The sequence below is a fragment of the Notamacropus eugenii genome, chromosome 6 (genome assembly GCF_028372415.1).
Source record: "Notamacropus eugenii isolate mMacEug1 chromosome 6, mMacEug1.pri_v2, whole genome shotgun sequence".
NCBI classification, from domain to species: domain Eukaryota; kingdom Metazoa; phylum Chordata; class Mammalia; order Diprotodontia; family Macropodidae; genus Notamacropus; species Notamacropus eugenii.
In genome coordinates, this window is record NC_092877.1 from 102,482,967 (window position 1) to 102,508,668 (window position 25,702).

Here is a 25,702-nt window from a genome sequence, read left to right on the forward strand (position 1 = left end):
CAAGCTCAACCTGAGTCACCAACATGCTGTGGCAGCCAAAAAGGCTATTTCTAAAAGCTATGCTCTCCTTTAATGTAGCTGAAGAATCTTCACTTGACATTGACCTAAAACCTGATTTCTTTCTGCTTGTCTAAGAACCCCAACTACTGACTCCTTTCACTGTCACTTAACCTCTCCCTTTTTTTTTTTTCACATATATTTTCTTATACCTGTTGAACTCTCCACATGAACTGTAAACTAAAGATTGACTTATGTAATGGTTAGAATTGAGTTTGGGAAGATAGAGGTAGAGAGTAGCCACCCAGGAGCCCTAGAGAAGCAACAGCCAAGAGATGCCCTTCTCGTAACCCTAGGAAATATATACATACACACAGAGATATAGATATATATGTGCATATATACATACACACATATATAAAAATATATAAACATATATGTATATACACATTAAAATGTCAAAACTTAATTTGGAGAGAGAGAAAGAGAGAGAGAGAGAGAGGAGAGAGATATTGTTGCTCTCTTAAGGTTTCCCTGTGATGTTTCCTCATGAGGCAGAAGTAACACTAGGTTCTTGAAGCCAAAGAACTTCTCCATGTCCTAATAAACCAGAAGGGCTTCTAGTATGGCCCAGGCTGCCACCTATCATCAGTCTGACTGAGGACCAAGACTTGGCCATAGCTACTCATAAAGATATTCTCTTCATGAAGACACAGCTTAGAAAGACACTTTATCAATGGAAGGGATACCCCTACTGATTTTTGCAATGACCTTTCAAAGTAGTCATGATTTCAGGGACAAGTTAACCCTTTTAGATCTCTATGATGCTGTCACCTCTCAAAGATGAGCTATGTCTTCTCCGTTACCACAGACCGCACATTCTTTCTTTGATTATACCTTTCAACATTTCTTTGGGTGTTATATACACTTACATCATCACTTGAGCCTCCTCAATGAAGTCATCTTCTGACATGGTTCCTTCATTGATGGTCTTAATAGCAACTAGGATATGTGATCTCCATTTACCTAAATGGACGACACCAAACTGGCCTTTTCCAACTTCCTTTATAAAAGTCAATTCGGACTGACCAATCTCCCATTTCTCTGAAAAACAAAACCTATATGTTACTTATGAAAAAGGCAGCGAATCAAAAATTATCAAAACTGGAAGGGCCTTAGAGACTATCCAGTCTCACCCTTCCATTTTACAGATGGGGAAACTGAAGAGTTAAAATGACCCGATTGGTGAACAATATCCACAAAGTCCCAATTTTTGTTAAGGTGGAATATTTTCACTCAAAAGAGTACTTTTATGCTATCCAGGAAAATGTTATTTTTCAGGCATTTTGAACTGCCATTTTAGTATTCAAAAGGACAGAACACTTTCCTAGTGTTCCCTCCAATTAAACCATTAAATGTTCTTATTTGTTTGTAAGTGCAAAAACATTAAGTCCTTTTGGTTTGTTAAGAGACATTTCTTTGAGCTATTTCCCCCGCAGGGGGCCACATTTCCCATTTTTTTGTAATTCAGATCTATTAAATACCAATATTGGATTAAAGGTTCCCAAACTTATTTGACCTACTGCCACCTTTAAAAAAAATTACTCAGAAATCTACTACCTAGAAATCTACTTTCTTTAACCCTTAAATTTTTTTTAGTCATGTTATTTCAAAAAGATATAATCTTTTAAAATAACATTAAAAATTAATAATTTATTTTAAATTTGTGATTTCTTTCCTGCAGTGAAATTTTGATGATGCAGTATTGCATCATGTAACTGTATAGTATCATATTGCAAACAAAGTCATTACACACACATATTCCTGCTGATGCATTCTGAAATTCTCAACTGTGTGTAACACACTCACCTGCCAACACTTGCTTATTAAGACCTGTTGGCAGACTTGACCCCTTATCAGTTATAACTTGCATTTTGTATATTTATTTGGAAAATAATGTAATCACTATGACTTTAAGAATGTTACACAACAGAGGAAACATGTATGAACAGTTATTCAAAATTTTCTTCTCTTCTTTCCTTATGCTTCCACCACCCTCTTATTATTATTCAATGCCCCCCAATTACACCCAAGGCTACTACTGCCCCCCATCATTCCAGTGCCCCCCAGGGGGTGGTACCACCCACCTTGGGAATCTATGGATTAAACAATGGATTAATTAAAATTAATTTTGAATTCTCTGGAAGATTTTAACCTTATCCCTAGCCCTAGCTGACTTTAAGAAATCTCCTTCTTCTTTTCTACCTCCCTCTGCACCAGTCTCTTTCCTATCCCTATATCAATTTCTGTGTCTTTTTTCTCCCATTTATTTCATCTCCTCACCCCACTTCAAGGCATCAGTTTCCTGGCTAATCTGGACTCTCCTAGCAAAGAGAAAATCCATCAATCAACAAGAATTTATTAAGTGCCTTTTTGATAGAAGGATACTAAATACTCATATTAAGATGACAGGATTTTAGAATTAAAAGGAATTTTGGAGATCTTAGGGATTTAACCTAAATATCTGATTTTTCACTAATTTAGTACCCTGTTGTATTTTTACACTCAGTGGAAAAAAATGTGGAGAGGGAATGAAAGTTTTAAAGAATTATATTTCTCTTACATATTTCTCTTACATAGCATACCTGTGCTTTTGCAGGTAAATGAGATAACTCACTGGTATTCTGGGATTTGTAGTTCAGAGGAATAATTAGTCCCTCTCAGTCCTAAGAGGGATTTAGAACTCTGTCAATCTTTGAGCCAGAAAGCAGACTTTAGTCACAACCTACTCTACAGAAATGGTCAAGATATCATTTATTATTGATCCTATTTTCAGTAAATTGGTTTGCGTATTATAACGGCCTAAGTCAAGGTTCATTGTCTCTGACCTTAGTTCAGAATTCAACTGGCATGTAATGGTTTTAGAAATTCAGTTAATCACTGTTCTATTCTAGCCTCAAGGAATTCAGCTAACCTTGGGGGAGTGTGGCTTGCCATAAGGGAGTCTGGTCTAATATTGTTACATCACCAAACTATCCTTCAAGGATGTCTGATTTTCTGGACCTTACAGTCGGACTCAAACAATGAACACTTATTAGTAAGGGGGGAAGGGAGAAGGAGATGGCTGTTGCTAGCCCCACGTTACCAAACTTCCAACCAGTCATGTTGTTCCCCCTTGCCTCAGCTATGTAACCAATCATGGGGTCCTCACCCCCATGACGTCACCTACACTGTACTGTTCTTTCTTTTATGCTTATAAAAGTGAGTTGCATTTTTCAACTTATAGATCAAAAAAATCTAGTGCTTTGTGTACATATATTTAGCTTTGTCTATAGAATTCTCATATAATATTTTGTGCTTTGATCCTTGTATCAATTTCTTTTCTAGACATGGGCAGAAAATCCCTCAAAATGTCATCTGTTTCTATGCAAATGGCCACTTTTATGGGAGGAAAAAATGACTCTAGTATGCTGGAAAGGCAAAGTCTTAAATGAAGTACGAATGCTATCTTTTAAAATTTTCTGCTTGCTTACAAACATAAGTGTTGCCAGAATGTGGTTTTGTAAGAGGTTTGGGTCTAACCTATAGTTTGGAAGGTGTTTTGGGGGGGTGGGGGAAGAGGGAGACTCACTAATTCACTTTTCAAAGGAAATAAAACTTTTCTTCCCAAAGAGTAGTTTTTGGGATTTGTAAATGTCACATTTCCTGTATTATGAATTATGTATTATGTATAAATGTATTATGAATAAGTCTCACCTAAAGACAGTCAGGAAGAAGGATGATCTAGAAACTCCCATGCTTAGAAGATATCTGCAGCTGACATCTCTTGGGTAATGACCTTTTCCCAGAAATCCTATTTAAATAGCAACTATTTAAATAATAGCTAGGTGGAGCAGCGGATAAAGTCTTGGACCTTGGATAAAGTCAGGAAGGCAGGAGCTTAAGTGTGGCCTCAGATACTTACTAGCTGTGTGAACTCAGATAAGTCACTTAGCCTCCGTTTGCTTCATTTGTTTCTTCATTTGTAAAATGGGGAAAATGGTAGCACTTACCCCTGAGGGTTGTTGTGAAGATCAAATGAGAAAAGAATTGCAAAGACCTGAGCAGAGTGCCTGGCACAGAGCAAATACCATATAAATGTTATCTGTTATTATTAGTACTCTTTAACTGTACAGCATTTTGCATTAAAGCAAGATGAGCACTTGGAATGGAATTTCTTTACTAGGTCTATTTTATTACAACAGAATTTCAAACTCTACCATAGCTAAAACCAGCCGTTGCTGGCAAGCAGTTTCCCATGGAGCCAACTGGATACCGGAGACGGGTTATGAGCCCTAAGAAGGAAAAGAAGCTAGAATTACATTCCTAAATTACACACCTACTTATTAAATTAGAGGAGAAAATTAAACACCAATCCTGTCCTCAAGTATAACTGAATTTCAGTCCTTTTCCTAACACATCTTCCCAGTCAACACAGCTCTTCATGAGAACAACGTTTGAAAATTACAAGCTGTCCCAAATCTTTGTCTTTCCACGAGTCCCTAACTACAACTCTGTCCTCTTCATTCTCTACGGAATACTTTGCCTCCCATTTTATTGAGAAGAATGGGGATATCCCTTCTTCCCTCCTTTTCTTTGATCTCCACCAAAATCCTGACCCCAACCTCCCTTTCTTCCCTACACCCTCTTTGTGGTCTCATTCCTTTCCCAACACATTATCTATCACCTTTATTCAGATAAGTCTTAAGTCTCTTTATCTCTACCCCTGATCTCTCTCTCTTCTGGCTGCTAATTTCAAACTTCTACCTGGATATTCTGCTGACTTCAACATGTCCAAAACTGAACTAACGTCTTTCCTATCTTCTCAACAATCTTCTTATTTCTGTTTATGACACCTGTAGTGCTTCCAAAATGTGACACTCCCATTTCTTCCCATCAGTGCCTACAACACTTTATTTATTAAGGCACTTGTTAAGTTCTGCCTTACACTGTAGTTATTTATGTATATCTTATCTACCTATTGGATTAAAATCTCCTTGAGGATAGGAACTATTTCTTATTCCTAATTGTTGTCTCTACAGAGTTGGTAAGCCTCAGCCTTGTCAACCTTAAAAACTCAGGAATTTAGGCAGGAGTGTGGTTATGAAAACTCTGAAGAAAAAATTTAAGAACAATTAGTAAATACTAAGAACTAAGAAAAATCAACCACTACATGCATTACATTTTCATTGAAAACTAGGGTTATCTAAATTCTAGAAGTTTTTAAGGCACTGTTTAACTTTCCTATTGTGTTTGTTATTTTAATTCCCAATTTAAATTGGGATGTTTCCTTGTAATGGCACAAATAAAAATCCCACAAATCCCTAAAAGGGGACTGTGTGCTTAATTCAGAGAAAGTGGAACAGAGAAGGTAGAAATGTGAGGCCCTTTGCACAGGAGATCTAGATTAAAGGACACAAGATGGAAGGCAGAATAGTGGAATTGTTGCCAAGAGGAAAAAAAAAAGTGGGATCAGAAAATGTCTCTTTGGAATGTTAATACAAGGAAGCCCTCTCCCCCATCCCCACCTTTATTCCATCCTTACTGCAAGACCATAGCTCTAAATCTTCTATTCTGATGGAAGATAAGAAAATAGGTGAAGGATAAAGTTTTTATTGTTGTTGTTTCAATTTAATGAAGGTCCAGAAATTTTTTTTACTCCTGGCTAGGGTTTAGAAACACCAACTGGACAAATCTGTTCATAAAAAAAGTTAGCATCAAACTAATTTCATTCCTTTAACAAATGAGTTTAATCTAATGATGAGGAAACTGTTTGACTGTCTTATATCTACTCAATCGATGTTTCTGAGTTGTGGGTTTTTGGTTTTTTTACCTGCTGCATTGTGCTGATGATACCGAATCAGTTCTGGTATTGATGGAAAAAGGTGTCTTTCACTCACATAGCACTGCCCTGAGTCATGGCTTTTAATCTGATAATGCTTGATGGGCATCTCATCATTCCTATGACCAAGGAAGAAATAGCCATATAAATAAAATCATTATGGCACCAAACCCTCACAATACTATTCCACCTTAAAAACTCACATATCAGCATTGCCCTCTAAGCAGTCAACTAAAATAAACACATTCTTTAGGCTTAGTAGAGGGAGTGTGACCATTGTGGACAGTAAAACTGGTCTGAGCCAGGAAAGGAAAATGGGTTCAAGTTTTGCTTTTCATATGTACTGACTGTATGACCACAGGTAAATCACTTAAACTTTAGTGCTTCAGGCAACTTTCTAAGACTAGAGAAGGTTATGATCATGGGAGTGTTCCCTATACCACTGGTTCCCATTTAGTGGTTTGGGAACCACTTTGGTGGTTCTAAAAACTCTCTAATGGCACCTTAATCAATTGCCCAATTATGTTACCAATATATTCTCCCTCTGTGACAACAAGCATGTCCATGTTTGAAGCATTGTAAGTTTGTATCTGCAGCAATTTAAAATCATTACAATCATATGCAAAATGTTTTTTGTGGTTGGGTAGCTTGATATCACATTAAATTCTGACTGGTTCTAATGAAATATAACATGTTCTTATAGTTTCTCAACCGTCATCAAATTGTTTTCAAACTGCTCTAAGGATTCAATAATTGATCACAAACTGAGACACACATGCATAAGTTCATTTGTATTCTACATACTGTATCAGAGGAGCTTCCTCATTCTTCTCTGTTAGCCTGTAATCATATCTCATAAAATGTGTAAACACTGATCAATATGTTACAAACATTTATTTTATCATCTTATATTTAATGTTTTCATGATTATAATTATAATAACATTTTATACTTTGTGATCAAAATTATGTAATATAAAATTTAATTTGGAGCTTTTGGGGGCAAAAGTTATCACTATAGTTTTGTAAACTATCTTAAGTTATTAATCTAAAAGAATATTATAAGGACTATATTTAATTACCCCCAGAGATTTATAACACATTTTTGTTGTGGTGGTGGTGGTTGTTATTGCTGTTCTTGAAGGGGTTAAAGAAACAAAAACTTCAGAAACAACTGCCCTATAGCAATGAATTCCCAGGTCCAGATTACAAATGCTGTGCCATTCCAAAACAAGTCTCCTGGTCATTTCATTTGAAGTCCCTGTTTCATGAGTGATCATGGAAAAAGCAATCTCTGTCCCTAGCAAGTAGTAGGTGCTCAATAAATATTCTCAAATTAATGCCACAATATCACTCCATCTGTATGAAATGCTAATCCTTTAGTTAGCTTTCATGTAAATTTTATTTTTATTCTTACAAAGTCTTCTTATAGAAGTGTCTACAAAAATAGGATACTAAGGTTGGAAAGGACCTCAGAGATTATTTAGTCCATGGGTTCTAAATCTGGAGTCTGTGAACTTTTTCCTTCAAAAAATATTTTTAAAACTATATTTTTGTACAGTTTTCTGATATTTTTTGATACTTGTATTTTTGATGAGCATACAAGTGGTTTCCTTCATAATGCTATGTATTTTATTGCACTCATTTAGAAACATTCTAAGAAGGGGTCCATAAATTTCACCAAGTTGCCAAATGGGTCCCGTGACAAAGAAGGTCAAGAACCCCTGCTCTAGTGCAAATTCCTTAGGTGAATTGATACACAGATTTTCTCACTTCTCCCAATCCAGCATTCTACCCCCTTCACTATGCTATCCTAAGTGCTTTCTAAGTTTTTTTCTTTTTTGTAATTTTTTTATTTTAAACTTAAATACAAAATAAGAAAAGAAAAAAAAACAAATTTAAAAAACTAACATTTAAATACAAAATAAAAGAAAAAAATTGTCATGTGCACAACAGAACATAAAAAAGGATTTAAAATATAAAACAATAAATTTCCATTTATTGCCTATATTTAAAACCTATTTTAAAACATGGTGTTCAAAACTGTCTATCTTTACTCCCATGTGGGTTTTATTTTGTTCTCTGCTGTGCACTTTTTACTTTGCTCCTTCCCCCCACCCCCATTCCCCAAGAATGCAACAATTAAGCAAGGAGATAAATACACATGGACACACATATAGACATATATACATACACTTATATACATATACATAGATGTCCATAATCATACACACATATATGTACATATACATTCATATGCATCTGTGTAAGACTGTACTATACTTGTTGGTGCTGCTTCTCTGCAGGTGAATAATATCTTCCTTCATCAGTCCAAGTCTTTACATATTTTTCTAAATCTACCAACTCATCATTTCCTGCACCAGCAGCAATATTAGTTTAAATAGTCTAAAAATAGTCTAAATTGTCTATTGTTATAGTCTATATTGTCTATAAATGGTCTAAAACAATATTGATCAATATAACTGACAAATAGTGTGTTTCCTATTTTTTCTTTTGATTAAATCTATTTTAGCTTTAACTTTGAGATCATGATTACTACCCCTGCATTTTTTCCTAATAAATTCTATTCCTGATCTTTATTTTATGTTTGTGTGCTTTGTTAAGTTTTAACCCCACCACTGGCACATAGCAATAACAGTTCTTCCCAAAGCATCTAAGGCTTATAGCTACTGACCTTCTCCTTCTTGAGTACACAGAGATGGTGTAAGCTCCCAGACGTCTGGAATCTCTGACAATAAATGCACCTTCTTTGGACTGAAAAACAATTCATTCAACATATTTGGTTTTTTATTGACATAAAGACAAATTGACAAAACAGACAAGAGAATTGTATCAAAGGGAGACTGTTTACCCACAGAGTAAAGTCTTATTACTTTGGAGAGTTTTCTGGTTTCTGTTCCAGAACCATTTATTTAAAAAATTTTTTTTTAAATTTTAGACAAATACTAAACCTTAAATACGCAAGAAGAAAAAGAAACATTATAAACTTAGATATAAATTTGAATATAAAATAAGAAAAGAAAAAAATGTCATGTGCTCAGCAAAACATAGGAGAGAATTCAAAGTATAGAGCAATAACTTCAAGAAAGCCTATGTATTTAATACTGTGCATTAAATTGAAAGCTGTCCATCTTTGCTTCCTTGTAGGTTTTCTTTTGTTTTCTGCTGTACGCTTTTTACTTTGTTCTTTTTTCCTTCTTCCACCCTGCTACCTGCCACCCCAAGGCTACAATGGAGCATGGATATATACATATATACACATACATAAACATATACTTTCCTTAAGAGATTTTACTCCTAATCTTGTTTTTATATTTGTGCATATTTCTTTTTTCCTATCTCTCCTACCTCCTCTACTTTACTTCTACATGCTACCTTACCTTCCTATTACTTAACCTATCCCTACTCCAGCAATCCCTCTCTTATAGTCCCATTGCCCTAAATCCTTTTGTACACTCCTTTGTATACTTTGTACACTAAACATCCTTTTGTACACTCCTTTGACCCATTCTGTCCTCCTTTTCGCCATAGCTCCCTTCCTTACCCTCCCATTCCTTTAAATCCAAACATCCCTCTATACCCCACTTTTAACCTATTCCCTTATCTTTCCCTCTAAAGATCCCTCCTTTATCTTCTCTCCCCATCCCTTTAGAGTTTTCTCTTTCTTAAATTTAGAAGACTTTTATACTCTTATAGATGTATGAATTTCCCCTCCATAAACCCATTCCCAATGAAAGTAGCTTTCCAGAAGTAACAACCCTCCTTCTCCATCTAATTCCTCTGTATTGGTTCTTCCTCTTGCAACTTATTTGTATAAGACAAATACTCTTTTATGTATTCTTGAATGTTTTTACTTTTTAAAGCCATATCATACTCATTCTATCCCAAACTTTCTTATAGGGTACCTAATTACTTAGTAACAATCTTAGACATAGATCTTACATTATCCATACATAAAAACAGAATTCCAAATATTCTATCCTTATTTAGTCCCTTTTACTTGGCCATTGGTATGTACCTTATCTTTCTCTTGGCTCTTGTATGTCAAATCTTCTATTGAGTTCAGGGTTTGTTTTTCTTTTTTCTTTTGAAAGGTTTAAAAAAATCAACAGAAGGTTTTATACTTGATCATGGAGGTTATAGGGAGCCACTGGAGTTAATTAAATGGTGTGGGAGATGGAGGGCTGTGATACAGTTATACTTGTGCTTTATGATCTCAATTTGATATCTGAATGGAGGATGGATTTGTCTCTAATTCTATCACTCATGATTGTTTTTTTCTTAACAGAGTCCTGAAAGTCTGACAGTTGATCAAATGTCCATTTTTTTTCCATTCAGGAGTATGCTTGGCTTTGCTGGGTATGATATATTTGGTCAGAAGGCCAGTTCTTTTGGTCTTTGACATACAGTGTTCCAAGACCAGCAATCTTTTAGTGTCACCAATGCTAGGTTGTATGTGATTCTAATTGTGATACTATCATATGTAAATTTTTTTCTTGTTGCTTGTAATATTTTGTCCTTGATCTGGGGGTTTCAGAATTTAACTATAATATTCTTGTGACTTTTCCTTGTAGGATCTCTTTCAGGTGGTAATCAGTGGAATTTTTCTATTTTTACTTTCCTGTCTTTCCCATTCTAATGCTTCAAGACAATTTTCTTTAATTATTTAAAACACAAAAACAAGTGTGAAATGAAGTAGCAAAGTTGAGCCTGTGAGCTGAGACAACACAGTTCAAACCAGTACAATGGTTCTCAAGGGTTTGTCACTGTTCTTAAGCTCCAGGCACCACGTCTTTTGCTGTAAAGCATCATGGCACACAGTAAGCAATGAAGTTTGCCACAAGGTAGGATCCCTGACTTTCAGACCACCTTTCTAAGTCTTAGGATTGCTTCACCTTTCTTCCCCTTCCACCATTTTATCCCTTCATCTTTCTTCACTTTCCCAGAGGCCACAGTAGAGAAGGTGGCTTTGTCCTGCCCATATTGGTGCTACTGTGGTCTTCCCCAAGGCAAACAGAGAAGAAAGAGCAGGCAGAAAAACTGGAGTTGAGGGAAGAGCTGCGGGGAACGTGGCAATCTGAAGTATGAGGAGGAAGAACACAGTGGGGCAGATGAGATGGCACTCAAACAGATAAAAGTTTGCAACCACTTTGGAATGCAATCATCTTGCAAGAAGGATTATTTCATATGTTATCTTTGTATACTCATCTCTTAGCAGTATACCTTACATGTAGTAGCTATTTAATAAATGCTTGTTGATTGATTGAATGCATTTCAGGAGGGTGTTTGGGTTTTGAGGGGACAGAATTGCAAGCAGGTGAATTTAATGTGGAAGTCAGTGTATAGCTTCTAATTTGTCATTTTAAATGGATATGTGGAGGGCTACATTTATGGGCACATCCAGTGAAAAGTGCTACCCAGCAGCATGCCCTTTGGAATCCACTGGCCTAGACACTGAGCTAGTATAGCTAAAATAGTGAGTTTCAGAAATACTGAATTCTCCTTACACCACCATCCCTAAAACATTGATAAGCCAACTCTAACAGCCTGTCTCATCTTCTAAGGGTGATCAAATAGTGATATGAGGTGGCTTGAGAGGTGGCCAATGGAGGCTAAAACAGTTTCCTCCACTCCTTTCTCTCCCAAATACCTTCTCACTTATACTCTACATTTTAGTCTTTCTCCCCCTTTTCTTTCTGCTTGAAAAAGCACAATACAAAATGTCCCACATGTATGTTTGCTCTATTTATCTCATCTGATTTAAAGAAGGTATTTCTTTATTGTTTTTCCACATGTACAGTGCCCAGTCTCCACTCACTTCCTTGATCAATGCCTCATGGTAATCACCTATGGAGGTTACTTTTGGATCTCAAAGGCTATACCAGTGGAGCACAAGCCCTCCCAAACTGGAAAGCTTGCAAGTATGACTATGGTGATGGACTGTATGTATATTTATGAAGACCAGCCTTGCTAAGTCAAGTTGGCTGCAGAGTGAAGATGTTTTTTGCCACACCAAATGCAGAAGATAGTCACCTGGTCCATGGAGAGCTACAATTTCATAAGTGCAGGGACTGTCCACACCAGTACAGGGTCCTTGAAATATTTAAGTGCAACGTCTACTACATCAGAAAAGTCCAACAAATAAATAATTAAAAGTCAAGTATAATAACTACCTGGAGATCACTGTTACATTCACTTACATGTATACATATATATATGTCATAGGCAATGTTATTGCCAACTTTTTAATGAGGTAGTCTTGTGAAGGCTTCTTAAATTGCAGGTTATCTTCTCCCAGGGAACTCTGCAAGTTCAGGGTCTAGAATGTCACAGAATGTAGGGTGGGATGATCTCTTACAAATGAGTGTTCTTATTGTGAATCTAAGGAATTGTCATTGAACACTCACAAGCATTTTGGAGATATAGAAGTACTAGAGGATTATGGGATGATGATAAAGAGGAGGAGAAGGAGGGAGATAACACCTTAATCTGTACTCCCCTCTCCCCACTTTTGCAAGTTCTCTCATATCTCAATGTAAACTGGGTAATCAGAAGGTGAAGGACTTCTCTTCCATTGCGCTGATCCTCCCTTTGCTTCTCTTTCTTTCTAGGAGGACTATTGCAGACTCAGAGAACTGAGGAAGGCACTGTGTCCCAGCTGGTGTATTGGAACCTGACACTTTGATATAGTGCAAAGACTAGTACATTTTGATCATGCAGATTTTCTAATTCATTTTTGTCACATTATAACTGAGAGGATAGTGTGTAGAGTATGTGGTAATGATGGTAAAGAGAAGAGAAAAGGTAGTGTGTATTTATACACATGCGCAGGTGTGTGCATATATGCATGCATGCATACAGTATTTATAATGCCCCAACAGGTGGTGAAACAAGGATAGAAAATGTAAATAGTAGGGAAAGGGTGATGCTCCCTATCGCATCTTGGTCTACCCCCGCAAGTTCAAAGTCTTAAAAAAAAAAAAAAAAAAGACCAGGAAACACTGGATTGGAGGAATGGACTGAACTAAGAAATGAATTGAAGGATGGTAGTCAACTGTAAGGATCCCATCAAGTTGTTGGCATGTGATGCCTAATGGAGAGTTGAGAGAAGTTATTTTTAGCTTTTATTTCCTAAATATCTTCATCTCAGCCCTATAGGAATTATTTTGAGAGTTCCTCATTTTTAATGTCCTTTGTCTATTGCCCATCCTTCTGTTCTTGCTGCTCTTAGCAATCACTGTAGCCTTAAAATGTTTGCTTTTCTTATAATCACAATAAGGCCGAATCTGTATGGACTCCCTGTTTAAGGTTAAGACTTTTAAATAGTTTCCTTTCACTGTAGCGCTGGGAGGTGGGGGTGGAGAGTTGTCTTCGAGTCTTACAGGGTGATGGTTTGAAACTCTTTAGCTGAGTAGATAAAAAAGAGGGAAGAATCAGAAGATGTTTTTAACTATAATTTCACAGAATTAGAAGTAGAGGGACCTTGGGAATCCATTGCATGATAATTCTTGGCTCTATTTTCTTTAATGCAAATTTCAGTAATAGAATTTTCTATTTGCATAACTTTCTTGGATGATAATAAAGCAAAGAGTTATGCAAAGAACTTATGTTTCACCCACAGGCTATTTGCTTTGTTACAAGGTAGTTCAGTATTTCTGTCTACCTGTTTTTCCCTTGGCACCTACAAAGGTCAACCTTGCTTTGGCCATCTTTGTTGAACATGGTATCATTTTTGTACACTTACGCAATGATCATTGGGTCCAACTTAAAGGCTATCTCAAGCATCCCGTGAGACTGCTATTTCTGCTTCTCTGCTGACTGAGAAAATCAAATATTGATTTTGTATATTTGATTCCACTCTGTAACTGATTCTGTTTTGTAGTTGCTTGAGCCACGTTCTTTGTCTCTGAGCTAAGTTCAGAAGCTTATGAGTCTAGAAGTTGTTTTCCATTTCTGAGTTAAAGTTCAGTTGTCCTACAAATCACCTTAACTAAAAGAAATACATTATCTCTATAAAGCCTTGCATACCCATTTACAATTAAGGGAGAGCTGTTATCTTACTAACAAGTCTTAGGGAACGTAGGTGGGCACCAAGAAGTTGTTATCTCTGCTCAACTAACAAGCATATGGATTCTATCGATCAACTTTCCCTGAAAACAGGACAGAAGGAGGGGTTGTTGCTAACCTGAATGTCCAGCTAATCAAATTGGTTTTTTCCACCTATGACACTTCAGACTTTGTAATCAGTCATATTCTTTTCCATCTGCAATGCCGTATGTTCTTTGCTCTTTTGTATTTCCCAAAACTATATGACGGCTAATAAGTCCTACTTTGTGGTCTTTTTGGGTAACAGAGGAATTGAGAGACCCCTTTTATTGTAACTTAGCAATAAATTGAACATGTTTGGAACTTTGTGCCTCAGTTTATCTTAATTTTCAAATGTAAAGGTTATTTAATTTAAACAAGATTTTTATATAATTAGGAGTCAGGGCTTTTCATTAAGATTTCAGTTAGCATCTATGGCTGCTGTATTTTAAATTATAGTTAATAAACAACATGAAACTCCTATCATTGTCCTGTTAAGAATAATACCACTGGCACTCTGAAGTGAGCATTTGATAAATGAATGAACTGTTGTCACTAACTCTCCAAATGGTTCTTCAAGACCAAAGCAAATTATTAGATACTAATCCCATAAAATTAGTAAATACTTCCCAACACACAAGAAATAACAATGGTCTCAATTTTAATACATGTGTTTTTAATGAGTCAGAGCAAAGGTCATGAGGTCATGTGGTCAAAGATCCATTCAGCCAAGTTTTGTATGTGGAAGAATTAAGTCTATAGAACTGATGTGTTTTAAAACTCAGAATGCTCTTTGACATGAGGGTTTAATTGAATTCTTTTCTATTATTTTCAAGAATATATTTAGTACTTGATCTGTTCAAGGCACTATGATAGGTGCTGGAAATACAAAGATTAATATGTTCTGAAGGAGTTTGCAATCTAATGAAGGAAGGAAAGAAGAAACAGAGAGAAAAAGAGAAAATGAAGGAAGGAAAGAAGGAAGAGAGAGAAAAAAAAGAAGCAGGAAGGGAGGAAAAAGGAGGAAAGAAAGAAAGAAAAAGGAAGGAAGAAAGGAAAGAAGGGAGGAAGGGAAAAAGAGAAGAAGGAGGGAGGGAGGGGAAAGAAAGGAAGGGGAAGGGAAAGGAAGGGAAGGGAAGGAAAGGAAAGGAGAAGAGAGGAGAGGAGAGGAAGTGTGTTGAAAATTATTTCTGTGGGAACACAACTGATATCAAGATGCAAGTCATTTGATGAAATCACCATTTGATATAAAAATATTTGCTCACAACTTTTCATTAATATTCATATAAAGTTAGACTGAGAGAAATGAAGAAAAGAAGTGACAAACGGGTCTTTTTGATAAGAAAAATTGCTTATGATAGATTCTTGGAAATTTCTTTGCTATCTACAGATTCACTCACAAATATATTGACTTACCTGTTGTCTCAACAGATCTTCTGCCTGATTTCTGGTGATGTTTTTATGGTACCACCTATAATTTTATGAAATTTCAGTTACCATTCTAATGTCAAGCATGCTTTATTAGGAAAAAAAAGCTTTTCCCTTTAGTTTAAAAAGCTGCCTTTCATGACTTTAGGCATTTAAAATAGTGTCCTTATTCAGAAGTTCATTCATTCATTCTGTTTTATGCTTAGATTAGCTTTATTATAAACACAGGACAGCCAAATGTAAAACAAGTATACAGCTTGCTCTTTCATACCTGCCAGCTAAACTTTCTAAGACACAGGGGATTTGTTTAAAAGTGTAAATGATATGATAGAGTACAAGAAGCTGTAATCTTCGGCAAATACTCACTTATGTTTAGTCTAAGCTAAAGTCAAAAATTCCAGTTTTTCTTTTCCCCCCAAGAGTTGCCTAATAGCACTTTTGTAAGCTCTCTGTTAAGCTCTCTGAGATACCACCCTTTCCAAACTTATCCTAAGACTCAGTACAGCAAACTCTGAAAAACGACCTTAGCCTTCAAAAGAAAGTCTAAGCAAATTGTGCTTTTTCATGACTGCATCCATAGGAAAACGTGGCAAGGCATCATAATCATCACGAGCCCAAAGAACAAACAAGTGGACAAAGAAAACAATTTTCCTTATGACTATGTCAGATAACATCATTCCCTGCTTAAAACCTTCAGTGGCTCCCCATTACCTACTCAAAATATAACACAAATTTCGTAGTCTCCCATTCAAGGGTCTTCACATTTTGGCACAATCACACTTTTCTCACTTTTTAAAAAAATACTATTCTCTTTTGACTTATTAAGTACCTCTTTGATGTAAGGTTTCAGAGCAGGTGCTGACTTTCATTGGTAGAAAATCTCTTTATCTGGGAGTTCCCTATCCCAATTAAATGGCAGATACAGTCCCTCTTCCTCTCTCTATGCGCAAGGTGCTATGTATACTCTGTAATAGGGGTGATTAAAAAATAGGTGCTGTCTCTTGAGTATGCTGAGTCCCATTTTTAACATAATGAATGAAATAATTATGATGCTTGGGGACTTAAGTTTCAACATAATTTTAGCATTTCTATAATACTAAGCTTCCATTAAAGGGCTCTTCTGAGGACTCATTGAGGCAGAGAGGTAGCCCAGGGCTCTGAAAGATGGCAGGAGAGCACAAACTCTGGCAAGTCCTCCTGAACAGGAAAGGTTCCAAGTATAGAGCTGAGAATAGCCCATTGGGCATGGTCTGAGAACCCTGTCAGCTAAGTGCCAGAGAACCCTGTCAGCTAAGTGCCAAGAGACTCATCCCCAAGAGATCAGCCACAGCAAACATCTACTACTGTAGGGTCAGGAGCTGCAATTCCCCTCAGAGGTGGGAAACATTACACTGATGAAATTTAATGGATTTTTTTCAAGAACCAAAGTATGATGCCATCTGTGCTGGGTGACTCCAATTATTAGTATCTCTGAAGAAAAGGAGAATTTTCTTTTTAAGAAATCAGAGAGATGCTTATGGAAAATGGCATGATATTTTATTGACTACTCTCTGACAATGAAATTCAAAGTTAGTGGACTAAGTTAGTTAGGATCATATAATATGCATATATTCCAACACCTATGCTAAAGTCTACTCTAAGCTCAGTTCTAGAGCAGGGAATTATAATAATTCACATATTTACATGGCACTTTGAAGTCTGCAAAAGGCTTTACAAACATTATCTCGTTTAATCATCACAACACCAATTCTATTGTTGGTGCTATTATTATCCTTATTTTACAGACAAGGAAACTAAGGCAAATAGAAGTAAAGTGATTAGCACAATGCCTGGCACATAGTAGGTGTCTAATTATTGATTGATTGATTGATTTCTCAGAGAGACACAACTAGAAAGTGTCTGAAGCCAGATTTGAATTCAGGTATTCTTAATTCTAGCAGCAAGGTGTCTCAGTGGACAGAGCTTTACACCTAGAATCAGGAAGACCTAAGTTCAAATGTGGCCTCAGACACTTAGTAACTGTGTGACCCTTAGCAAGTCACTTAACCTCTGTTTGGCTTAATCCACTGGAGAAGGAAATGGCACACCACCTCAGTATCTTTGCCAAGAAAACCTCACAGCCTAGGATTGGCACGCTATGGTCCATGGGGTCAACACCTGAACAACTGAACAACAACAATCCCTGACTCTAGAACCAGCACTCTGTCCACTGTGCCACCTGGGAACCTAATTATTTCATTTGATCCTCACAAAAACCCTGTGAGGTAGTACTATCACGATCCCTTTTACAGATGAGGAAACTGAGTCAGAAAGGTTCAGTGATTTGTCCAGTATCACACAGCTAAAAAGTGAGGCAGAATTCAAACACAGATTTTTTTTGTTTAGATGTTTTATAGATTCCCTCCCTCCCTCCCTCCCTCCCTCTCTCCCTCCCTCCCTTTCTCTCTCTCTCTCTCTCTCTCCCCTCTCTCCATCTTTCTCTCTCTCTCCATTTTTCTCGCATTCACTCTCGCACTTGCTCTTTCCAATTGGGAATTTCCACTTCCTAATGTCTCCAAAGAACTTATAACAAATAACTGCAGTTAAGTCAAACAAATCAACACATTGGCCATGTCAGAAAATCCTCATTCTAATCCTCCATTAACTTCTCAGACAAGAATCAGTAAATGTTTTTCACCATCTGTTTTCTGAAGTCATAAATGATCACTGCATTGATCAGAGTTTGGAGGTTTTTCAGTGCTATTTTCCTGAACATTACTGTTATCAATCATGTTAATTCTGAGAAATCTATCCATGATGCCAAACAGCCTCTCACACATTTATATGGCACTTAACAGTTACATTGAAGACTCCTAAGTCTCTCCCAGCTACCAAAGTTCTACATGTACATCTCATGGCAAAATAAGTTTGACTAGAATTAAGGATTCTTAATGTAGGTCTGTGAACTTGGTTTCTTAAAATGTTTTAACAACTATATTTCACTGTAATTGGTTTCCTTTGTAATCCTATATATTTTGTGCATTTAATAGCATCATTTTGGGAAGGAGTTCATAGGGCTGCCAAAGGGTTATGTAGCACAATATGATGTCAAGAATCTCTAGACTAGATCTCTAAGGTCCCTTTAAAGTCTAAAATGGTATAAGTTTATGAAAGCAGGTAAATAATGAGGACTCTGATTTATGGATTTACTTAATTCTTCTATGCTACAGAAATAAGACTTGGTTTGGCCTTACCTAAAAAAATACACTTTCCACTTGGAATTAAACTTTGTCCAATCTACCAATAATCAAAATGTTTCACACTTCATTTTTTTTAATGTACTTTGGGCTAGGGTTTTTTTTAATCCTCTTCATTATTTCAATAGTTTAAAAGAGGATGATAATAATTGGCATTCATATAGCACTTTAAAATTTGCAAAGTCTTAGGTTCTATTTTTTATAGTAAATTTTAATGATAGGGCAAATGGCAAATTAAGATGAGAATTTTTTTTTTAAACCCTATCTCATTGACAGCAAAAGTACTCACCTCTAAAAGTCCATATTAAAAAAAAAAAATCTGAAAAATTATATTTCTAATTCAACTCTGATAAGGAATTCTCTTGATTATTAAAATTGTTCAAGGTGTTACTTCCTTCCTCAAAAACAAAAGCCTGAAACAATTCTTCTACTTATACTTAAAATTGATAACTACTGAACTTTATTCAGGTTTTATATGAATGGATTACAAATTTTATTTTGAAAGAACACTTACTCATATATTTCTAAGTTGGTTGGCTTGTATTCTGTCACATAGTTGCTAGGGATTAATCCTTCTTTCCTGAGACAAAACCAATAAAAGGTAATGTTTGCATGAATATGCATTTATAATCATTAACAAAATGATTATAACTATTAACAAAAAAATCACATAATTTAGAATTAGAAGAGCCCTTAGAGATGATCTAGTCCAGTTCTTTCCCTTTACAGATAACAAAACTGAGACCCTCAGAGATAAAATATCTTGTGTCAGGTCATACAATTATTAAGTATCTGAGGTAGGATTTGAACTCAGGTCTTCCAGACTCAAAGCATCTACTGAGTCAACTAGCTGCTCTCAGTTCTTCTAGGATCTATACCAAGCTGGTACAGAAATACTGATGAATTTGGAGTTGGAAAACCTGGAATGGAATTCTTTCTCTATTACTTAATATCCACGTGACCTTGGGCAAATCACTAAACCTCCCTGAGCCTCAGTTTCACCTTCGGTAAAAGGATAGAAATCAACTAGATGATTTCCAAGTTCTCTTTCAGGTTGAAATCCTATTTAAAAACCCAACAACAATCAATTAAACATTTATTAAGGCGCTAGATACAATAATATAAGCATCCTATAATAATTTTAAGGCTGAAGACCCAAGGAAAAATTTCACTTACTTAGCAGTTTTAGATAGGTATGCAGCCCTATCCACATCTTTCTGATAGTGTCCCTGTGTAACACAAGCCTACAAGAAATTTGACAAAGCTCCGAGGGCTATTCTGTATGAGGTGTGAGAGTTTAGAAGGCCTACTCTTAATCAAAGCTACACTCATTTGCCCTTTCAGACTTGGGACACTATTCAAGATGTTCCAGGCTAGATGCCTTGAAATCTTCTTCCAAGGACATTCATAGGAAGAACATCGTGGAGCTTCTTTGGTCAAACACATCCTCATCCAGAGAGTTTCAGATGAGGGAGATGATAGGTATAAGTAGTCTACAAATTTCTCAGGTGATTGATCCAGTTTGGGGCTAAAAGATACACTGGGAAAGGCCATCTGTTTTTAGGTGCAGTGTAATGAAGACCAATTAGTCTTTGTTAAACAGGAGGCTTCCCTGACAATCAGAGGAAGAAATGCAAGAGAGACTGAACCAATAAAGAATGTTTTCTATCTATATCATTATTTTTTAGAGGACAAAAGAGGAGATAGGCTTGAAACAAGTTGCTTGTCTTACCCCGTTTGGTCTCTGGCTTTCCACCAATGAGGATTGTATTTCTCTAGTATCAGGTACTCTTCTGCTCTTTTTAATGCTAAATTACGTGATTCCCTGGGAAGGAAGTCATAGAGAGCCATAACTCGGATCTTCTCCCCATGGTCTTCCCCTTGTGGAAGAGGTGGCAGTGGTTTCCTTTTGGATGAATGAACACATCCCCTGTTGGACTGTAGAAATAAAACCAAAAGAATGATATTTATGTATATTTTATCACTGGATCTCTGATGTCGTAGGGACTCCTTCCACCACTCATACATGGAACATCCACCACACCCAATGATTTAGTAGGGAACCTGAAGATATATAGAAGTGACTTGCCAAGAATCACATTGAGAGAATGTCAACAGGTAAGATTTAACCTCAGGTCTTCCTGACTCCAAGTCCAGAATTCTAGCCCTTATACCAGGCTTCCATGCTGTAACTATAGTGATGTTTATTATTAGATATCCTTCTTTATAAGTTTGACCTCTGAGATCTATATGCCCCTCTACATCTATCATCCAGATGAATGTGAGCAGAAGCCATATAAAAGACAGGGCTAAAATTTTCAATAGAAGAAGCTTCCTTACCCAGAAAATCTCTACCAGTGCCATCACATGTCTCGTACCTCTCCTGTTCCCTGAATCCTTCCATACCACACATTATTTGTACATGGTGACTGTTGATGAAAATATCATGAATTCTCACTGGTTATCTCCAAAAACTAGGAATCATGGTCTCCCAAATCTTGCTCTGATTTATAGGGATTGTCTCTGTGTTCACATCCTGGGAAATGTAAATCATTCATCAACTTTCACCTCTCATATACTTGTATTTGGGCTCACCACATTTCTGGGGAACACTTTTTTTTTCACCATTGAAACAAAACCTAATAAAGAACAAAAAATCTTAGTTGATATGATGCTATCCCTGCTCCCTTCAAAATCCCAATTTTCAAATTCTGAATAAAAGTACAGTGGATTATTTCAAACAAGTTTCTTTTTTTCTCTTTTATTTAGAAGGGAAATTTGAAAAGCAAATCCTTTCACTGGTATTCTCCCCAAAACAAACAGTTACCTACTCACTCTATTCTTACGAGTAGATGCGTAGGACAGCGGCTTTGGGCACCAAGTGTATTCTTCACTTGAGTTTCCATCATTTTTCAGGTTCGTTTGTGTCCTCACTTGTCTGGTGCTGATGAATAATAACATGTCAAATGAATATCCAATCAAGGATATCTGGATAAATACACTAAATATATACAAGGTTAGTAGAAAAACAGAAACCACTTCCAACAAATTTTATATATAAATATTATAAAAAAGAAATGGTTTTTTAAAAAGGGAAGAGAAACAGGACTCATAGATTATCTTATATTATTTAGGTGATCAGAAAATATTAATTAATGAATGATAGTTTGTGAATCTGAAAAAGTTTGTGAGAAGCTGCGTCTTAAAGTTGATTTACCTCTTCTGAACTGAGCAGCAGCAACAGAAAATTGACTGGATGGCATTATCTGAAAGGCAGAACATTTTCAGCTGTTGAAAAAAAACAACAAACAACAACCAGATATTAGACGGATAAAACTTATTTCAATAGAGAGAGAACTCCTTAGGAGAATGAAAGTAATTATGCCTAAGAAACAAATGACAAGGCTTATATACTTTGTCATTTGTGGTAAGTAGGACAGGAAACTGCCCTAAGAAACTACAGCCAAAGCTAGGAAAATTAGGTTGTACTGCATCCTGGTCAATGTGGTTTCCCTTCTCAAGAGCCTCACCCACCCTAGTTTGGTTTATATATTTCCTTTAACTTGCTAATACTGAATCGCCAGGGCACTCTGTTTTATCTAATTAACCAGTTCCAATATTAGAATAGAAGCAACATGGCGGCATTTAGGGCCCTAGAATTGGAGTTAGGAAGACTTGGATTCAGATCTCACCTCAGTCACTTTACTAGCTTATTCAGAAAGGTGAGTCTTCCTGACTCCAGGCCCAGCAACTCTAGCCACTGCCCCAATTGCAAACTTCAACCTGAGTTCAAATCTGGCCTTAGACACTTACTAGCTGTGTGACCCATGGCAAGTCGCTTAGCCTCTGTCTGCCTCAGTTTCCTCACTGTAAAATGAAGATAATAATAGTACCTCCCAGGACTGTTTGTATGGATCAAATGAGATTATAATTGTAAGGTATTTAGCACAATTTCTGGCACACAGTAAGCATTATATAAATGTTAGCTAGCTATTATTATTGTAATACTAATTCTATGAATTAGTATAATGATTATACTAATTCTATGAATCTCTTGAGTCAAGACTTATCAGAGACTATTTAAAGGTCTCTGGTAATTTGCTAAGGTTTTAAATTCCCAAGCAAGTCCCATTCTTCATGAAATTACAGGTTCAGGTTTTAAAAAATGAATTCAAAGGACTCACGAGCAGGTCTTCAATAGCAAAGCCTCTTCAGCTGGTGTGGACATTAAAGAGGACCTGAGGCAGGGACATCAATTCCACACATATTTAGAAACTCCAACCATGTCGGGGCATTATGCTAGGACCTCAGGTATATAAAGATAAAAATGAAATAGTCCCTGCCCTTAAATGAGATTACAAATCTAGGATGGAAAAGAAAAGGAGATAAATAGCCCAGTAAGTAACAATAATAATAACCAGTTTTTAATGTAACACTTTGGGATTCGCCATGCACTTTACACATCATTGACCCTCACAATGATCCTGTAAGGCGTTGCTGTTCAATGCTTCAACTGTGTCTGACTCTTTGTGACCCCATGGGCCATACACAGCAGACCCCTCCATCCTCCACTATCTCCCAAAGTCTATCCAAGCTCATGTTTGTTTTTTCCGTGACACTTATCTATCCATCTCACCCTCCCTTTGCCTTCAATCTTTCTCAACATGAGGGTCTCTTCCAATGAGTCTTGTTTTCTAATTATGTGGTCCAAGTATTTAAGTTTCAGGTTCAGTATCTGACCTTCCAGTGAATAGTCTGAATTAATTTCTTTAAATATTAACTGGTTTGATGTTGCTGTCCAAAGGACTCTCAGAAGCCTTTTCCAGCACCACAATTCGAAAGCATCGATTCCTTGGTGCTCAGCTTCCCTTATGGTCCAGCTCTCACAGTGATACATTGCTACTGGGAAAAACAAAACTTTGACCATACAGACCTTTGTCAGCAACATGATGTCTCTGCTTTTTAGTATGCTGTCCAGATTTGCCATAGCTTTCCTTCCAAGGAGCAAGCATCTTTTAATTTCATGGCTGCAGTTACTGTCTACAGTGTTTTTTGAGCCCGAGAATATAAAATCTGACACTGCTTCCATTTCTTCTCCCTCTCTTTGCCAGGAAGTAAGGGAACCAGTTGCCAAAATCTGTTTGTTTTTTTTTTTTATGTTAAGGTTTAAGCCAGCTTTTACACTCTCCTTTTTCACCCTCCTCAAGAAGTTTCTTAATTTGTCTTTACTTTCTGCCATCAGAGTCTGCATATCTAAGATAGCTGATGTTGCTTTCTCCTGACAACTTTAATTGTGGCTTTTGATTCATTCACCTTGGCATTTCATATGGTGTACTCTGCATATAAGTTAAAGATATAAGGTATAAGATATAGGCAGCCTTTTCTGATTTTAAACCAATCAGTTAAATGTTTGGTTCTAACTGTTGCTTGTTTGCCTGCATACTGGTTCTTCATGAAACAAGTAAGATGATCTGGTTCTTCCATCTCTTTGAGGACTGGCCACATTTTGTTGTAATCCATATAATCAAAGACTGCCCAATTCACGCTATCATTATTCCTATTTTACAAATAGGAAACTGAGGCTAAAAGAAGTTGGTGACTTTTGCAGGGTCAAACAGCAAAAGCAGGATTGGAACTTCTGTCCTCTTTGCTCCAAGGAAGTAATTAAAAGTATATACATTTCAAGAGGGAGAGAATGCTAACTTGAGGAGGTGGAGAGAAGGTGATAAATTAATAAGTCATCAGAGGTGTGATATCTGGGTTAGGTGTTGAAGGAAGCCAGGAATTTCAAGAGGCAAAGAGGAGTTGGGAGTGCATTCCAGACATAAGGAATGGTAAGAGATCATATATTGTCTAAGAACATAGCTGGCAGGGTAGTTTGACTTTAACAGAGAGTACATGAAGGCATGTGATATGAAATGACTAGGAAACAGATGGGGAAACAGATTGGGAAGGAACTATTTTTAATTTTTGTTGTTCAAGGTAGGGAACTAGCCATTTCTCTACCAATCAATCAAATAGCCAATAGACAGTTATTAAGTGCTTCCTATGTGCCAGATCAGCAATTGTTCTGAAGGTTCTTGTTTTAGAGAGTTGCCTGAAGCTTTGACCAATGAAATAACTTGCCCAGAGTCACATGACCAGTATGTATAAGAGGCAGGTCTTCCTGACTCTAAGGTCACAGCTACACCAACCTGTCTCTTTGTTGTTGTTGTTTAGTCTTTTTCAGTCAGGTATGACTCTTCATGACCCCATTTGGGGTTTTCTTGACAAACACACTAGAGCAGCTTGCCATTTTCCTTCTCCAGCTCATTTTACAGATGAGGAAACTGAGGTAAGCAGGATTAAGTGACTTGCCCAGGGTCACACAGCTAGTAAGTGAACTCAGGAAGATGAGTCTTCCTGACTCCAGGTCCTATCCACTGTACCACTTAATTGGGCCCAAGCTGTCTCTTCTAATGTCTTAATACCCTGGAACATGCAGGATTAAAGAAACAGGACAGAATTTGAAAGTTGCATAGGGATTGGAGCAGAGACATGGGGAGAGATCAGAAAGATAATATGCCTAAACTTACAGGGATGGGTGTGGGACATGTACTTGGGGCTGGAGAGGCTATATTTCACTGCTGACCACAATCAGTCTTGACAAGGAATTTTTGGATGAATAAGTGATGGAGAGGAGATGTGGTTAAGAGATGGTAGTAGAGTAGGAGACAAAGACAGCTAATGAGAATAGGCTGTCTTTAAACTCTCCCAAGAAAAGAAGAGGTCAGAAGAAAGCACTAGAATGCAACATCCCTAAGAGTAGGGCCAATCTCATGTTTTATGTTCCTATCCCCAAGCCTAGCAGGCAGCAGGCCTTTAATAAAATATCTATTGACCAACTGATTCTTGATGGTAATGGAAACTTCAGAAGACATCTCTAAGAGATTGTGGAAAAGGTAAAGAAGGGGTTGGATAGAGGCAAGAAGGAAGGCGGAAGTGGTGGCTGGAGGTCAGAAGTCTTTTGTAGACCAAAGAGGAAAAGATTACCCTTGTTCTGAGCACAAAGGTCC

The 25,702-nt window shown here is 36.8% G+C and overlaps 1 protein-coding gene across 2 annotated transcripts in view; it reads right to left on the minus strand.

Annotated features, from left to right (window-relative positions):
- TXK (TXK tyrosine kinase) overlaps positions 1–25,054 on the minus strand; it is a 40,371-nt gene extending 15,317 nt beyond the window's left edge. The window contains exons 1-10 of one of the 2 annotated variants that reach the window (XM_072620694.1): positions 22,832–25,054; positions 21,865–21,935; positions 21,483–21,591; positions 20,380–20,585; positions 19,162–19,227; positions 15,400–15,454; positions 8,573–8,652; positions 5,870–5,997; positions 4,257–4,331; positions 930–1,101 (exon numbers count right to left, since the gene is read on the minus strand). In XM_072620694.1, coding sequence (XP_072476795.1) covers positions 930–1,101; positions 4,257–4,331; positions 5,870–5,997; positions 8,573–8,652; positions 15,400–15,454; positions 19,162–19,227; positions 20,380–20,585; positions 21,483–21,591; positions 21,865–21,929 — 956 coding nt within the window. In that variant the 5' untranslated portion in view covers positions 21,930–21,935; positions 22,832–25,054. Of the gene's footprint in view, positions 1–929; positions 1,102–4,256; positions 4,332–5,869; positions 5,998–8,572; positions 8,653–15,399; positions 15,455–19,161; positions 19,228–20,379; positions 20,586–21,482; positions 21,592–21,864; positions 22,795–22,831 lie in introns of those variants that run through there. The other variant, XM_072620693.1, reaches the window with a different exon arrangement.
- Positions 25,055–25,702: the final 648 nt, after the last annotated feature.